The sequence below is a fragment of the Crinia signifera genome, chromosome 3 (genome assembly GCF_055691185.1).
Source record: "Crinia signifera chromosome 3, ASM5569118v1, whole genome shotgun sequence".
NCBI lineage: Eukaryota > Metazoa > Chordata > Amphibia > Anura > Myobatrachidae > Crinia > Crinia signifera.
In genome coordinates, this window is record NC_139219.1 from 104,340,753 (window position 1) to 104,358,625 (window position 17,873).

A 17,873-nucleotide genomic window follows, 5' to 3' on the forward strand; every position below is an offset into this window, starting at 1 on the left:
GGGGGGGGAGGGAGGGGGGGTTGTCGAGCCCGCGACCCCCCTGTCCCGGGTTGGCCCTATGGAAAGTTGGTCACCCTACATGTAGTATAGGTGATTATATAATGTGCGCAGTAGTGCAATTCCATTGGGCGGAAGTAAGTTGATGCCTTAATCAGAGGTTCCCAAACGCGGTCCTCAAGGCACTCCAGCGGTCCAGGTATTAAGTATATCCATTCTTTGCCACAGGTGACTTAATTAGTAACTCAGTCAGTCTGATTTAACCATCTGTGCTGAGCCATGGATCTCTAAAACCTCGACTGTTGGGGTGCCTGAAGGACCGCGTTTGGGAACCTCTGCCTTAGGTTAAGTAATGTCCGCACTCTTCCAACAAGTGTGTGTGCTTGTGAATATATTGGCGACGCCGTGACCTGAGCTCTTCTAATCTACACCTGTAATCATATGTTCCAAACAGCCCACAACCTGGAGATTTCCAGCGTTCTCTTCAGGCCGGGACCTTGCGACTGAGGATGCGGAAACAAATGCATCAGACCAGATAGAACGACCCAAGCAGCAGCATAACAGCCGGGCGGAGGCGCTACATACGTACGCTAATAATACACGGAGAGATGATCATTCATGACGTAGCAAAGAGGCGACACTAGGACACACCCGAGAGCTTTCACTCCCCCGAGCGCCCCAAAGTCAGAGCCAGACGGGTAGTATTACGTGTGAGCGCAGTGCCGTACTGGGAAGTGTAGTTCGTCCGGGGGTAAGAGAGCAGCAGGGAGGGCGGTGACCGTGCAAGACTGTAGCGTACTGCTCTGCTTGTAGCTCCTCCTCTGTGCGGGGCGGGGCGGAACTTGTCATCCCAGCCACTGCTGTCTGTGTGAGTGTAGGTGTGCGGCGCTGCTCAGTTGCCTGCAGGAGGCGGGGGAGAGAGAGAGACGGCAGCGGGATCTCGGTCGTCACCCGGGGCAGCAGGAATGTCCGTTGTTGTCCTGTGAGGAGGTGTCGCAGCAGCCGGACCCCGCACATTGTGCTCTCCCACGCTCACTGTACCACCGGCCTGCGCTGCTGTTGAGCTCGGAGCCATGCACGGTGTGTGCGCGCTGTACGCAGGCGGTGCAATGTAGAGGTATGTACGTTGCTGCTGCTGGAGGGGATTACAGCCCCTACCCACATACAATGCTATACGTACGCCTGCTGCTGGCAGAGTAGTGATGTGACATTTTCCTGTGTGTGCAGATGGAATCTGGCTGCTCCTTGCTCTGACTCATCTGTACAAAGTGCTGCTACTGCTGTTCTTGTGAATGGAGGGAAGAAGCTCCTCACTCTGCACCCTACGCCGTAGCCCATGCTGCTTCCCTATAGCCGCTGGGTACCTGTAATACCTGCACCATAGCCCGCTGCCCCATATCTTATACAGCACTGTTTGCTAGTCTGCCATATCCATGTTACCTGCCTGGTGCCCATTTCCTGCAACAGGTGTCTACAGTGACCCACAGTTATTGTAAAAATTCTACTGAGTGGAAGTTAGGTGAAGAAATATTTTCATTATTATCCAATCTCTCAAAGCTGTGAAAGGTACTAAAGTGCCCATACACGGATGCGTTTGCACAGTGCAATGCACACTCCTGCGGGCATCTCATTGCACAGCACAAAATATGTGCTGCCCTCGGATCGCATCATACGCAAATTGCATGCGTTGCGATCCAGCCGGTAACTGGTGTGATCATCGCACAGTATATGGGCACCTTCAGTAATACCCTGTACACACTATGTGATTATGACTGTTTTTTTTTTTAATTCTTTTTTGAACTATATAGACAAATTCTAATAGACATCGGTTTTCAGCCACGTTAGATGCCAATACAGTCCTGATACGCAGCCCCGTGTCAAAATTGAATAGAAAAATAGACTGTGCAGGCAAGACTATATAGTACAAATCTGTGCTATATAAACAAAATCGAAGGTACTTCCTCATCTTTGCGGCCACCGCTTACGCTATGGAACTTACATACTGTCCGGCGAGCCACCACCATGGGTCCACGCCACCATCTATTACAGTTAGTAAACTTGTGCCAAGCAGAGTGTTTCGAGTGAAGCAAGCCTGTGAGGGGACAATGATGGGCTAATGTAACTAGCGTAGCGGTGGCCGCAAAGATGAGGAAGTAACAAATCGAATGTGTACACTGTGCTGTGCAATTTGATCCTGATTGAATAGAAAATAAATTGCACGGTGTGTGTGAGGATTAATGGTGTGCTTCAGATTTGTCATTTGATGGTTTAAATATGGTGTAACTGAAACATTTTTAAGGACACGCTTGATAGTCATGATTGTACAAGTGTGTACACACCATTAGGGGGCAGCGGGTGGTGGGGTCTAGACTGCAGGGATCCGGCAGAGACGGCTGGGCTCTTGTAGCGCTATTTGCCGGGCAGCGGGTGGGAAGAGCTGCTGGATTTTAAAAGACTGGCCAGACGCTCTCAGCCAATCAGCATCTGGCCAGTCCTTTCAAAATGCTTTCAAATTCTCCCACCCCGCTGCCCGGCAAATAGCGATACAAAGACTCATCAGTCTGGACCCCACTGCCCGGACCCCACTAAACGCTGCCCCCTCACGCCAGAAAATGCAGAGACTAGGCTGGTATGAAAGGGGCCAACCCGGGAATGTCCCTGCATGACCCAGGGACCATATTCCCATGTAAATCCCTGCGTTTTCTGGTGTGAAAGGGGTATTGCATAATACTCTCACATTGTTTAGAAGGCTTGCGATACCAATGTGAAGCCATGTGGCATTGGTATTGCAATGGAAAATAGACTGTGCAGGCAAGTCTATTTTGACTGTTGCCTGTAGAATGTATTTGACCTAGGGACAAATGTCAAGTGCAATTATCCACAATTGCATGGTAAAAATAGGATTGAAGTAGGATAATCAAAATCAGCCATTAGCCTGCATTGCACCATGTGTACACACCTTTGCCCAGCTGATGGTGCCCACATACAGTGTGATTTGATTTTTTTTTTTTTAGTTCAAATTGCATTACATCTTGTTCAAATTGCACTGTTTATTTGCCTTTGTGATGTGAGGCGCAATCCCGTGTAGTCCTATGTTGCAAGGAAAAATAGTATGTGCATGCAGGAATTTTTGTACTACATTGCATACTATTGTGTAGTCAAAATCTGGTGTGTACAGTCCAAATGCTGTAGGACACATTGTATAGGCTCAAATCACACCTAGCGCACATCTCACTGTATGTTGGCACCAAGAACGCTGATTTTAAGCACTTGGGGAAAAAAAACTGTTTGTAGTCATTTTAAAATAGAGATTTTATGAACTTTACTGATTGTTACAATATTATGTAATGTTGCATACAATTCTATGAATCAATGCTGCTTTTATTTTCTCCTCTTTCACCCTCTAGCACAAGACATGTACATTCTTGGAATCAGGAGTTGCTGTCACAAATCTTGATACTTGGAGGAAACCAGACTAAATGGTTGTGGAAACCAGTGCATACTGTGAGGAGTAAAAGGATTCGTGCAGAAGACAAACCTGCTTCTGTTTCAATTTTGTTGAAAGATTCAAGGAGAGATATGAACCATTGTAGTCTCAAAAGCTCAAATCGGATGTGCTTTTCATTCTGGATTGTTGCTGCTGCTTCCTCCAATGTGTATTGACAGTGCTTCATCAGTTGTTAAGGAAGGGAGGGGATTATTGTATAACAGGAAACAACCTAAATATAATTTTTCTTTGACAAGTCTCAAGAGAAAGTTGGTTTTGCCACAGCTTCAAGTTGTTTTGATGCGTTAAATACCTGCTCGTTTTCTTTTGCCTCTAGTTCGGAAATGGGACATATTATTTTCCATAATCAGAAATTATTCTCCTGCAGTGTTTTTTGAGAACAAGGACTTACCTAATATTCTTAAACAGGAATTTCATTAGTATGCCTCTAGTGCTATAATTTTAGTTTGTTCTCTAGATAAATTCAACAAAACTGTGGTGATGGTGAAGGTACATTGGAAACAGTGTGGTGTCTGTCGGGACCTCTGGGGAACAGTGAGAGTCTATTGGGCACCTTTGGAAAGGAACTGGGTTTTTTTGTTGCCGCTCATATGAGTGCCACAGCGAGCAGGCACTCTCAACAAAACCAAAGGAACAAACTTGAGTGTACACTACACTGTATAGCTCATAAACCTGGCTTCTTTCCCCCTTAACTGATTATGTATTTTGCATCTCCTCGCATGGTAATGTAATCTCTGAATAATATTATACTGGTTCACAGTATAAGAGGGACCTTTTTTACTTAAAGGCCCTACACTTTATTTTGATTTAAAAACGCATACAAAAGCAAGATCTATGAAGTCATACTGAAATTCTACTTCTATTATCTAGCAGCTTGAATCTTGTTCCGAAGTTGAACTACTCATTTGTGGATCCCACTTTCAACTGTCCGGATCTTACTCAACAGATTGTTATTTTGCAGCTATATATATATTTTTTTATTGATGACTCCAGGAGGTGGGCCCATGAAAGAGTGTGGATACAGTGAAATTAACACTCGTGGAACCTCCCCCATGGAGTCTCCTAACAAAAAGAAGAAAACTGTTGTAAAGCGAAAATGGGAGGTTTTCCCAGGGAGAAACAAGTTCTACTGCAATGGCAGGATTATGATGGCCAGGCAAACTGGAGTATTCTATCTCACACTGATCTTAATCCTGGTCACAAGTGGACTCTTCTTTGCCTTTGAGTAAGTGGTTTGTTTTATATTTTCATCTTAGTTCCAAACTGTTTTCTGTAATGGTTTGCTATATGTTTAAAAAAAAAAAATAAGTTTACTGCGCAAACATTCATATGCTTTTTTCACACTTCAACATAAAATAAAGTATACTTTTTTATTTTTTGGTACTTGTGTAATAACTGGATGCCCGATTTTGAGATCGGGTCGGAAAAAATCGCATGCGATGCGATGGACGCGATTTTCCATAGGATACAATGTTAAAATGGTTCTGTTCATTTCCCCACTATCCAAGTGGGCATAGAGTTGATTTTATATAGCGTGGCGAGCCACCGAGCCCGAAGCATGGCGAGCGGAAGTGGAATACATTTTATGTAATCCACTTCCCCTCACGAGGCTCGCTGCGCTCGCCACGCTTAGGGCTCGGTGGCACGTTGCGCTCGCCACGCTATATAAAATCAACTCTATGCCCACTTGAATAGTGGGGAAATGAACAGGACCATTTTAACATTGAATCCTATGGAAAATCGCGTCCGTTGCGACGCGATTTTACCGCAGCATCGTATCTGATTGTATGCCTTAAGTTAAGGCATACAATCAAATAATCGGGCGTCCAGATATTACACAAGTACCTTTTTTGAAAGTGGAAAACTACAGTGGGGTGACTTTAAATCTCTACAGAATGATGTAGCTACCAGGTTCAGTGTATGGAGCTATTCAATTAATAGCAATGCGTCTGGCGCTTAAGTCAGGAGATGCTGTAACAACTACTGTTAACCAATTCCTGTAATTGCCGGGCACAATGAAGTTAATGCATGTGGTAACACCGCAATTAGGAACTAGTTAAGTGATGATTGTGCTCATACCCTCAGGAGGGTGGGGGCAGAATTCTCCAATTTGTGTGTGGTCAATTAAATAGCTCTAGGCACTTCACCCAGAATTGGGGCAAAAAGCAATACATGTATAATGTATCTCTTAACACTGTAATAATAAAGTGTTCTCTTGTGCTAAAGGTCCATACACACTGCGATTATGCTTGGGGGAAAGCCACTCAGTGCATACACACTGAGGAGCTTTCCTCTTGCCCGGCGCTGGCAGCGGAGAGGCGGACGGCTTTTCATAGCACAGCGCTATACAAAGCCGCTCATCTGCTGGTAATACAATCAGATGAGCGGCTTTCCTGATGATGATGCGGGAGCGCGCATCACCACTCATCACCGGGCCATACACACTGGGTGGCTTTGAGCTTAAAGCCACTCAAACTTGGTGTTTTGAGCGGCTTTCAGCTCAAAATCGCCCAGTGTGTATGGGCCTTTAGTATGTTTTTTTTTCACAAGAAATAGTTTTGTGCTTACCAACGCAAATGTATCCAAATCTAAAAATGTGTATATTTTGATTACTTGCCAATATATAAAACCATGTGAAACATTTGGCTGAAAATTAGTATGGCTTTCTGAAATTCATAAGAATTCTGTGTAGCACTGGCAAAGAGAAAACAGATTTTGCATTCCATTAAAAATTGTGAGTTGTTATTATTATTATTTTATATATATATATATATATATATATATATATATATATATATATATATATATATATATATATATATATATATATATATATATATATATATATATATATATATATATATATATATTTTTTTAATGATGGGGTAATTCACTGAAGAAGCAACCAACCTCAAGAGGCTGGACAAATGGCATGGAGGGGTCACCAATTTAGATTTCTCTGCAATGTTGATGAAGGGAATATTGAATAGAAAAATATAATACTGTATAATAATTATATGTTTTGATCTTTATTATATATATATATATATATACAGATCCAAAGAAAGAGGCACTTTATTTTTTTGCCATTGCGCAAGTGTGAAGGTTGCACTATTCATATGTGGCAATACTTCTGTGGCGATTGTCACAAAATGAGTGATAGTCAGGGAATGCTTGTGGGAGGTAATGGGGCAGCGACAACTCACAGGCATGTTGTTACAGTTTGTGACTGCATCCCATCCACTTTTTTTTTTTTTTTTGTATAAATGGCTGCAACATTTCTGAATCAAGCCCAGTGTCTCTTGAGATATGTTGAAGAGAGTGGAGAGCACTCAAAGCAAACTAGTTCTACAGAGAATGCAATTTCAGATAGACAGTGAGTAGCATAAAATATGGGATGTAGGTTTGTCATATTCCATGATTCTGTGATAGAAGGCTGACATTGGATGGTGCCCAATGGAGCAATTCCATTGTTACTCCATTTAAACTCAATTTAGACCTGGGGTGTCATTGCATCATGCCAGTTACTTTAGACTGGTTTAGCTACTTTATGCTGCAAAAACCTGGTTTATTTCAACATGGCATTCATAAAAAAAAAAAAAAAAAAAAAAACATTTTGAATGCCACCTCCTAAGTTTTTTTTGTCTTTTTAGACATGAGATCGGCCTTGCAGAAACAATTTAATTGACCCCTTATGGCTGAATTTCTGCATCGAGATACAGGTGGCAAAATCAGACAAAGCGAGCTTTGTGAAAAGGAGACTTGAATGCAACTAATAATACTAATAATAAATATTTTGGTACTTGTTTCCTAGCACGGCCACAATCGCGGGCATCGGGTGTCATTTTTAGTGGTATGCGACCGACGCAATGCCCCCGATTTTCCCATTGAAATGCATTGAAAACAGTCAAAATCGGGTCAGTTGCGTCGTATGCGGCTAAAAAAGGCTTAAATGGTGCAGACGCGATGCCCCCGATTTCCCCATAGGAAACAATGTTAAATGGCTCAATGTACCCGCGATGCCCCCGATTTCCCCATAGGAAACAATGTTAAATGGCTCAATGTACCCGCGATGCCCCCGATTTCCCATAGGAAACAATGTTAAATGCCTCAATTTCACCAAATCATCATAGGGAACAATGGTAAATGGGCCAGAAAGCCCCCAAAACACCCAAGAACAGTGAAATGTCCCCCCAAAATTAGTTTACACCACCCCACGATCAACGCGAACCCGAAGCGCAGCGAGCCCGCGTGGGGCGGCGGTACGCGTCCTCCGACCTTTTCATACCCCCACTATCCACGTCGGCGTGGAGTTGAGAATAGAATAGTGTGGCGAGCGCAGCGAGCCACCGAGCCCGAAGCGTGGCGAGCGCACGCAGATACCTTCACAGGTAAACACTTCCCTTCGCGGGCTTCACAGGTATCCGCGTCCCCTCGCGGGGCTCGCCACGCTTCGGGCTTGGTGGCTCGCTGCGCTCGCCACACTATTCTATTCTCAACTCCACGCCGACGTGGATAGTGGGGGTATGAAAAGGTCGGAGGACGCGTACCGCCGCCCCTCGCGGGCTCGCCACGCTTCGGGTTCGCGTTGATCGTGGGGTGGCGTCAAATACTTTTGGGGGGACATTTCACTGTTCAGGGGTGTTTTGGGGGGTTTCTGGCCTATTTAGCATTGTTCCCTATGATGATTTGGGTAAATTGACCCATTTAACATTGTTTCCTATGGGAAATCGGGGGCATCGTGGCTAAATTGAGGCATTTAACATTGTTCCCTATGGGGAAATCGCGGGCATTGCGTCGCGGCCATCGCACCCGATTTTTTTAGTGCATGCGATGGCCGCGATGCCCCCGATTTTTTCCTCACGATGCCCACGATCATGATCTTTGTGGCCGTGCTAGGAAACAAGTACCAATATTTCTATATGGTGCCATAAGGGTTCTTTCAAGCCTGACAATACATAGATAATCAATGTACAGTTCAGCTATATTTGCATAATCATTATATATGGCCGTATTAAATTGACATATCGTGCCAAACTCCCGTCTAAAGCGACAGGAGATCTAATTAATGGGTGTGCCATGAGAAAAAAGAAAACCTGCAAAATATACAATACCTGTATTAAAGTTTTTTTTTAGATTAAGATCATGGCTTGATCTTGATTTATTAAGTTCCACATCCCATTATAATTCAAACTTTTGTGTTGTACCCAATAATGCAGGCCCAAACTGTGTGTGAGAATTAATTGTATATTATAGCAGTTTAAATTTTTTTTTTTATAAAAAAAGTCCTAGTGCATTAGTTGCCATTATGTTGAACTGTACTGATAACATTTGTGTGTGTATATATGTGTATACACACGTCGAGGATCTGGATATCTGAAAATTTTGTATTTGGTTCCCACCCCGCACCATTTTTCATGCTCACCTGGTCCCCCGCCATCGGGTTTGTCTTTAGAGGCATCCTTGGGACCAGGGATACCTCTGAAGACGAACCCAATGGACGTCGGGTGACCAGGTGAGTTAAAAAACAAATACATTTTTTTCCCAAATTTCTGAAAATCATTTATCCAAAATGCTCGTGGTCCCGAGCATTCTGGAGATATAAGATCTCACTCCTTTTACTCCTTCATTTGCCAGCACAAAATTTACTGTTCCTATCTGATAATGGCACACTTCATCTCTGATCGTACATAGGGCCTGATTCTGCTTCACTTGCAAAAGCAAATTCGCTCTCTAATGGACAAAACCATGTGCACTGCAGGTGTGACAGATGTAACCTGTGCAGAGAGTTACATTTGGGTTTGTACTACAAACTGATATCTATATTGCATTGTAAAAATAAAGCAGCCAGTATTTACTTTGCACAGAAACAAAATAACAACCAATTCTAACTCTCTCTGCACATGTTATATCTGCCCCACCTGCAGTGCACATAGTTTTGTCCATTAGGGAGAGAATTTGGTGGTATTCAATCCTTGATTCCAACGTTCTGAATCCTGCCCCACTTTCGACCAGCTTTCCAGTTTATCGGCAGGCAAAATTCAATGTTCCCTCTTTCGACTGGCAAGAAGGGGCGTTTTGGTGAAAACGTCTGTGGATTGTCGAGATCCGGAAGTGAACTCGACAATCCACCGCTGTTTTGGACAAAACTGATCCGAGTTGTTTGAAATTCTCATCTGGTTTGCTGAGTTCTGCCTTTTAAGTGTTTGGGGAGGTATTCAATTGTTTGCAATGGCTGAATGCATGGAATTAGCCGGTTTGTGTGAAAACCATTTTATGATTTTTTTTTTTTTTAGCATTTTAATTTGTATTCAGAATATACAGCGTGTAAAATAAGTATTGAACACAGTTTAAAAATGTTCTACTTAAATATATTGTAATGAAATTTTTACCAAATGCCAACAATACCCCATGCAATTCACACATGCAAAGAAATAAAATAATAGATGTCTATACATTTTAAGTTATGAGTAAAAGTGTGAAAGACACAGAAAAAAGTATTTAACATGTAATACTTCGTACAAAAGCCTTTGTTGATAATGACCATTTCAGGACGCCTCCTGCATGGAGAAGCTAGTAGCATGCATTGCTCAGAGTGTAAGCTTGCGAGCAGGGCCCTCCTACCTTTTGACTGTCTATAAATACCCTGTTTGTTGTATCACTGTCTCCTTAGTAAAACGCAACGGAATATGCTGCGCTATATAAGAAACTGTTAGTAAATAAATAAATGAAAATATAGGCCCATTCTTCCACCCAAACAGTTTTGAAATCTTGACAATCAGAAATAGGTGGGCTCTTCACTGCGCAAAGTTCTGCCTTTTAGAGGGTATAGAGTTTACACCACTTCTCAAGTATGAACAAGTAAAAAGGAAAGCATCCCTCCACCTTTTTAATAAGGCGCTCTGAAACAAAATTCGGTACTTGTTTCCTAGCACGGCCACACCGATTTACATCGGGGTGGTCGTGTCGGAAAAATCGTGTCCATCGCATGCGATGCGATCGTCGCGACCGACCGATTTTGGATCCGATTTTTTTTTTTTTTTTTTTTTGAATTAAATGTAAATCGGGTCCCTGGGACCCGATTTTACATTGGATTCAATGTAAAATATTCCCAACCCCCCCCCCCCCCCCAAATGTCACGGCGTACACCCCACCCCACGATAGACGCCAACCCGAAGCGTGGCGAGCGCAGCGAGCCCGCGAGGGGCGGCGGTGCGCGTCCTCCGACCTTTTCATTCCCCTACTATCCACGTCGGCGTGGAGTTGAGAATAGAATAGTGTGGCGAGCGCAGCGAGCCACCGAGCCCGAAGCGTGGCGAGCGCAGCGGATACCTTCACAGGTAAACGCGTCCCTTCGCGGACTTCACAGGTGTCCGCGTCGCCACGGACACCTGTGAAGCCCGCGAGGGGACGCGTATAACTGTGAAGGTATCCGCGTCCGCTCGCTGCGCTCGCCACGCTTCGGGCTCGGTGGCTCGCTGCGCTCGCCACACTATTCTATTCTCAACTCCACGCCGACGTGGATAGTAGGGGAATGAAAAGGTCGGAGGACGCGCACCGCCGCCCCTCGCGGGCTCGCTGCGCTCGCCACGCTTCGGGTTGGCGTCTATCGTGGGGTGACGACGGGGACATCTAAAATGTGAAATGGGTCATATTGGCCCATTTCACATTTTTCACATTTTTTTAGGATTTCAATGTTAAAAAATCTTTTAACATTGAAGCCTATGTAAAAATCGGGGGCATCGCGTCGGGACCTATGTTAATGGTCCCGACCGACGCGATGCCCCCGATATTTTATCCTAGCCGGCCAAATGGACCTGATTTCAAAGGAAATCGGGTCCATCTTATGGATCGTGTACCTTAACTAAAGGTACACGATCCATAAGATTTGTGGCCGTGCTAGGAAACAAGTACCCAAAATTCTAATTCTTTAAATCTTAAAGGCTCTGTGTGCTTCTTCTTCTATAAATTCTGAGATTTTAGTTCTTTAAATGACTTGAATCCAATTGAAAATCCAAGTGATTTCTAGCGGCTTTAATTTCTTTTCTGAAACCAGTCGAGGGTGTCCTTGGCTGTGTATTTTTTATAATTATCTTGCTGAAATGTAAACCCCCATTTCATCTTCAGCATCCTTGTAGATGGTGGCAGATTTTTATCAAGAATGTCTCCGTACATTTTTTCCACCCAACCTTGTCACCAGTCATGTGAACAATTCCAGTTTGGTGTGATGTGATGTGCAGTGCCATGTCTCCTCCAAACATGGTGTATTATAGCATCCAAAGAGCTACATTTTTGGCTCCTCTCTCCAGACTGTAATCTTTCACTATTCCACAGGCTTGTGCAAATGTTGTGCAGAAAACTTTTGAGTATGCTATTTCTTCCGCAATGGAGTCTTGTGTGCATACAGGCTATGGCGGTTAAGTGCATCACCTGATAATTCTAGGTCTTTCTGAAGCTCTCCACAAGTGGTCCTTGGCCTGCCGACGTCACCGTTGTGGATGGTCCCGGGCTGGCGATGTCACGGAAATGGCGCGCGACTGACTATGTCATGAAAAAGGGGCGAGGCCTGCCGCCACTATCACGAAAGGGGGCTTGCACACCGGTGGGGACCGGCAGCAGGCTATTTTAGTGGGGCGCTGCTAGAGGGGAAGGGCGCATTTTTGTTGTGTCACCTTGTTAATGAGACATCTTTTTATAGGCCATCAGTTGGGACTGAACCAGCTTATATTAAGGCGCAGGATTGCTTTCTAATTACTGATAGATTTCAGCTGTTGTCTTGGCTTTCCATACTTTTTTAGCACCTGCCTTTCTTCAGGTGTCCAATACTTTTTTCCCTTTTTGTCATTTCACATTATAACACATCTTATGGACATCCATGGTTTTGATTTATTTGTATATTTAGATTGCATGCCATGTTACTGACAATAGCTCCACTACAGATATATTTACCTTTTTAAAAAAAAGAGAGAGAAAGAAATGGTTTAACTTATTTTGCCTGTTCTATGTACTGTTTGCATGGCACACAGATAATTATGTCAATGTATTCATGTTTCCGCCTCTCCAATGTGTTTTTTTCCTTTTGTAATTGGTTCTTATGGAACACATTAGGAAAGAGTAATAACGTGCTGGAATTTATGATTCAGTACAAAAAAAGAATGGAAACCTCAGACACTCACAATTTAGTGCAAAATATATATCAAGGGATGATGACTTCTAAAAATCTTAGAATGCAGTTATTTTAAAATGGATATAAAATGTGTGTTTTTTCATTTATTTAATGTTTTTTTCCAAATATTTCAAAATATCTTGTGTTTTTATAATATGTTGTAACCTTTTCGTATTCCAATTTGACCACTGAATTATGTGACTGACTGTTTATTGTGTTTCCTCCGATGGAAAATGGGAACAGCATCATTTTGTTACTCTGCCCAAGTTTGTAAAGCCACATCTCTACTTATTCTGAGGTCCAGCATTTCAGTTCTTTGGAGAAATTTTTCCTAGATGCTCCTTCCACACTGTGTGTATGTGTGTGGGGGGAATGATCAGGAGTGAAGAAAGATTGCAACATTTATTGACTAATAATTGAAATGCACATACATTTTTAGAAAATGATTTGTAAAAATTTAATTAACTGATACACGAACACAGTAAAGTTCCATACACACTATTTTTGCCCAGAGTTTATGGACAGCGATGATGTGGAAATCGCTGGCCTAAAAATCGCTCATAGCATTCCCCCCTTAGCCAGCTATTTTCACAGGGGGTCAACGGCTTTCCATAGCAGGACTCCATGGAAAAGCTGTTCAGTCTGTTAAATCAACAGACAAACGGCTGCAGCTGGTATTTGTGCTCATCGCTCTGCTATACATACTGGGTGGCTTTTGAGCTGCTATCAGCTCAAACGACAAAACTAAGCTCAAAATCGCCCAGTGTGTATGGGCCTTAAGTTTGGGAACTACTGTAATATGCTGTTGGACACCTGTTTTTCTTTCGTCCGCCCTCTGGAACACCGCAGGTATAAAGGTGCCCATACACACTCCGATCCTGGCATGCATTCTGGGCTACAATAGCATCCATCACATCGCATTGCATGCCTTGTGCATGCAATGCGATGAAAAGCAAGTACAAAAAGTATGTGCAGCACATACTTTTTGTACTCTGCGATGAGGTGCCGCGGGAGCGCGCACCTAAAAGCACACATCGCACCGCCGGGAATCGGAGCGTGTATGGGCTCCTTCAGTGTAGGGTTTTAAGTGCTACATAATTAGAAGACCATTCCCTTGATGCATAGCATCCAAAGCAGGTGAATCTGTGAAATCATTCTCTCAGTGAACTGTGCAATACCCATTCAATCATGTGTGGTTAGGACACCTGGGGCGGGATTCTCTAAAATCCGCAGCCCTCTTCGCCCGGCATCGCATTTCTAATGACCGCATATTCTCTAAAATATGCGGTCATTAACGCAAGGGGCAGCTCTTGCGGTAAGAGCTGTCCCTTGCGATGCGGCGCCGTTGCTGGACTTCCGGGAGTCCGTCTGCGCATGTGCAGACTGACGTGCCGGCCGCAGGGCATGCTGGGAGGGATCCGTGACTGATCCCTCACACACCGCTGCGGTAAGAAGCCCATAGGCTTTTGCTGGCGATTCCCTCCGCAGCGGTGACACTGCGGAGGGAGGTTAGAGAATACAGAAATGCGTTTCTGTGATAGAGAATCCCACCCCTGGTTCCCAGTGACCAGGACATATAGAGCCTGATCTTAAGTTTGGTACAAAGCCTATATACATATAAACTGGCAATTTGCGGCTGTACACACATGCAGAGTTGCAGTACTGATTGAGATGCACAATGACTGAAATGTACGCAGTGGTAGCCCTTCAGATACACAGATGTACTGTCTTATGGGAGTGTAAAATTGATGGGCTGTGTCAAGTTTCCATAGTACGTCTGATGGTTGTGAAACATACAAGGCTGGATCAATGCCAGAACAGTTGCTGAAAATAGGGGTCCCAGTCTTTACATATTCAGACACACTTTGTTAACCAGGGAAGGGCTAATTCTGGGATTGGCATGAAGTCCTAGACCTACCTATGTTAGCAAATGCTAATTTGTTTGCGGCAACATGCGGCTCTCAATCGGGCATTTAATGCACAGGTTTTTATAAAATATTTTGTGCTAGAATGTACTTAAAGTTTGTTTCATATGGTTACTGGCCTCTTGCTACCAGCAATTATGCTGCGTGCTGATTCAAAGGAACATACACACGTAGAGATGTGTGTTAAGCTATTTTGCTAAGCTATTTAGGGTAGGCGATTTCCCTGTGTTCAGATCGCCCATGGGGAGCACAAACACGTGCAGTGATTTGTGCTAAGCAATTTTGCATAAGCGAAAAAGGCCGGGTAGTGGTTAAGAATGAGAGATCTTGATCATTATCTCACAGAGAGATGTGCAAAGCAATTTGACTTGATTTTTACTGCATGCACTGACTTAGTTAGCAGGTGATCGTGACGTGCAGGACCATTCATCGTAATTGCTCGGGGCATACACACGGAGAGATCTGTGCTTACTTTCGATTGCTACAAAAGAGCAAAAAATCGTTCCGTGTGTATGCCCCTTTTATACTGTGCATGTGTGAGTGATTTATGAATGGTGAAAATGGTTATTCAGTTTAGCATTATTCTTTGATGCTAATGTGATACAATACTCCTCTTTTGAATATTTAAACACCTTAAATGTTAAGATAAATTTTTATACACCAGGCCTTTCTCCCCTGTCCATAACAATAGATGTTTGAGAATGTAGTGGTTGTGAGATTATGGTTTCAAGAGTTGGTACCTACGACACGTGCAGGTGAAGAAATTGGCCTCTTTGGAGCACTGGAGTTCACATTTGCTAGTGAATACATAGTCAACATTCTTGTGACCAGTATTCTAAGAATGTAATACCATTTTAAATATGCCATGTTGGTGTCTGAAATTACAGCTTTGCTCTAATTTGTGTGAGAAAAATCAATATTATTTCCAGTCAAACCTAACTGACTGTCTTTGGTATCTGCAGAATCCTACTTCACCTTATGAAATTTGCCTTTAAGTTGAATTCACTTTTATGCCTTTTGCCCTAGAAATTACAAGTGGGACTTGTCCTCTGCACTGCAGGGGTTCATTTGAAGGGGACTTACCAAATGTCTATCATTGTCTCTGCAGTTGCACCATTAAGCCACTCCCTTTCAAGTGGTATATTTACAAACCAGTAAATGGCTTTTAAAGTGCGCTCCATATCTCCCCCATCTTACACCCACAGGCTTGGGTTACACTCATACTAAAGAAAGTCTCTTTCAATTCTGTGACCTACTGTAGAAATATTCATGTATGATCACCAAAGAATACCACTGTATTGCAGAAATGATTATAAAGTACTCTGATGGAGAAATATCTCAAATGCTCCCCCTCAACCTCCCTTGTATCCTCTGACCATACAAGAGCAACATCTGCTACCATAGTATTTATTGTCTGGTGATCGCGGGTACCACCATCTTCCAATGACTGTAGCTGCGAAGCTGTTTGCCCTGCTCTAGCATCTCTGCCCTAGTTTTGTCAGATTTCTGCTTGCACCCCTAGAGGGGTGCAAGCAGAATCCCACGCTCTGGTGCCTTCTGGCACTATTCCTTGTGTGCTCTAATCGACCCTATTGCCAAATTTGCTAAAATGTATACATTGTTGCACTCCCATGTTACATATACACCTTTTTATGTGTTCCTTTCAAACTCCTGCATTAATATTTTGTAACTTGAAGAAATTTATTTTCATAGCATTTTGCATCCATCAATGATTGCCTACACTTATCCTCATTTTAGTGGATACCTTTAACATGGCCTTGCTCTTCAACTGAGGTGGTATCTCACTCAGTCTTCCTCTTCAACGTTGATCAATCCAGCTGATTCTTGAAGTTAAGGGGGTGAGTCTGAATAACCATGCAAGGGGATGAATAGCATAAGATGCATCCCCTCGCATGCCGTCACTGTAGGAGAAATCATTTGATGGTCACCAACCATTGAATAACTTCTCCTGCCTTTGCAAATAGAAGTAATTTGAGACTGCTTTATATTTGTGGCCTCCGGGATGAAGACGGGGCGGGTGACTGACGTCACATGACCCCACCGCTTATCAATGGGAACACCCAATGCTTTCTTGGGGATGCCCATAATCTGCTAGGAATTCCCGGGACCCAGCGCCACCTTTGTCCTTTTCCTACCCTCTGGGAACTGCCCAGCAAGTGAGCAACTCACTGCGGCCGTTCGGTGACGAGCGAAGCCACCTATTAAGTGGCTTGAATGAGCTCACCACACCCAACACATGTAGTCTCTGCTCACAGTGTATCAGATGACTTATTAAAATTGTATAAATGGGCAATGCTCTATTGAGTAGCTATGATCCTGTAAGTGGACGACTAGAACTTACAGTAACAGACACCATTTTTGCATAAGGAATGATTTCTGTGGGAAAGATGTTAATGGTTGCATATACAGAATTCCTTGTCTTGTGAACAAACAATTTAGTTTTAAAGGTTAAGAGAGGAATTATTATAATGTGACTTTAGATTCACTATGCACCCTTTAGCAATATAGTTTTAATAAAAGCCACCCAGAATTGGGGCATCTCTGCACATAATCTGCAGGAAGTAGGGGGTTTTGCCCTTATTGTGGTTATTGCAAAAATGTTAACCCATACCTCTGGGCACTTATCCTGGAATCTGTGAGTTAACCCAAGTTAGCTGTGGGTTTATCATGAAAGGAGAAAAGGGCTTGCAATCTAATAGCTCTAGCTCAGCAGCCAACAATTTCAGTAGGCTGCAAGCAGAAATGTTGGCAATGATTGCGTCTAATCAGCAGAACAATTTTGTTTTTGCTGTCAGGTGCTACCTAGCGGCCAGCACTTAAAATACTAATGAATCCCCTCCCATATGTCTTAGTAGTAAGGCTTTTCTCTTTTAAAGGTGTGTAAATTCTTGGACAAATAATATAGTGGATACATGTTGAAAGATATTTTTAATATTATCGTTCAGTGGCCACATCCAGGAGAATGCAGTCTATAATGAGAATCAGAATTTGACTTCATGTACAGACAACAGAGGGTGTAGTTAACCATAGGGGTTGATCCTATTAATCGTGAAGGGTGCGAGTTGCCGTTCGAGTGTCGTTTTAACGCTGAAAACGGCACCCAAATTATCCCTAACTCTCACCCTTTGCAGGGCTGAATTCGCTAAAAATTGCTCACACCCCTGTGGAGGTGCTCACACTTTTCAGCAGATTTGGCCCACAGTAAAGTGCGCCTGGTGTCGTGAAAATTTGCAACTCGCAAATCGTACGCATCCTT

General features: G+C 43.3%; 1 protein-coding gene across 5 annotated transcripts in view; it reads left to right on the forward strand.

The window, feature by feature from the left end:
- The first annotated feature begins 721 nt into the window (after positions 1-721).
- ZDHHC14 (zDHHC palmitoyltransferase 14) overlaps positions 722-17,873 on the forward strand; it is a 107,774-nt gene continuing 90,622 nt past the window's right edge. Inside the window, exons 1-3 of one of the 5 annotated variants that reach the window (XM_083176341.1) lie at positions 729-1,114; positions 1,225-1,516; positions 3,405-4,730. In XM_083176341.1, the coding sequence (XP_083032467.1) occupies positions 4,489-4,730 (242 nt within the window). In that variant the 5' untranslated portion in view covers positions 729-1,114; positions 1,225-1,516; positions 3,405-4,488. Of the gene's footprint in view, positions 1,115-1,224; positions 1,517-1,542; positions 1,564-3,404; positions 4,731-17,873 lie in introns of those variants that run through there. The other 4 variants (XM_083176343.1, XM_083176340.1, XM_083176344.1 and 1 more) reach the window with 4 other exon arrangements.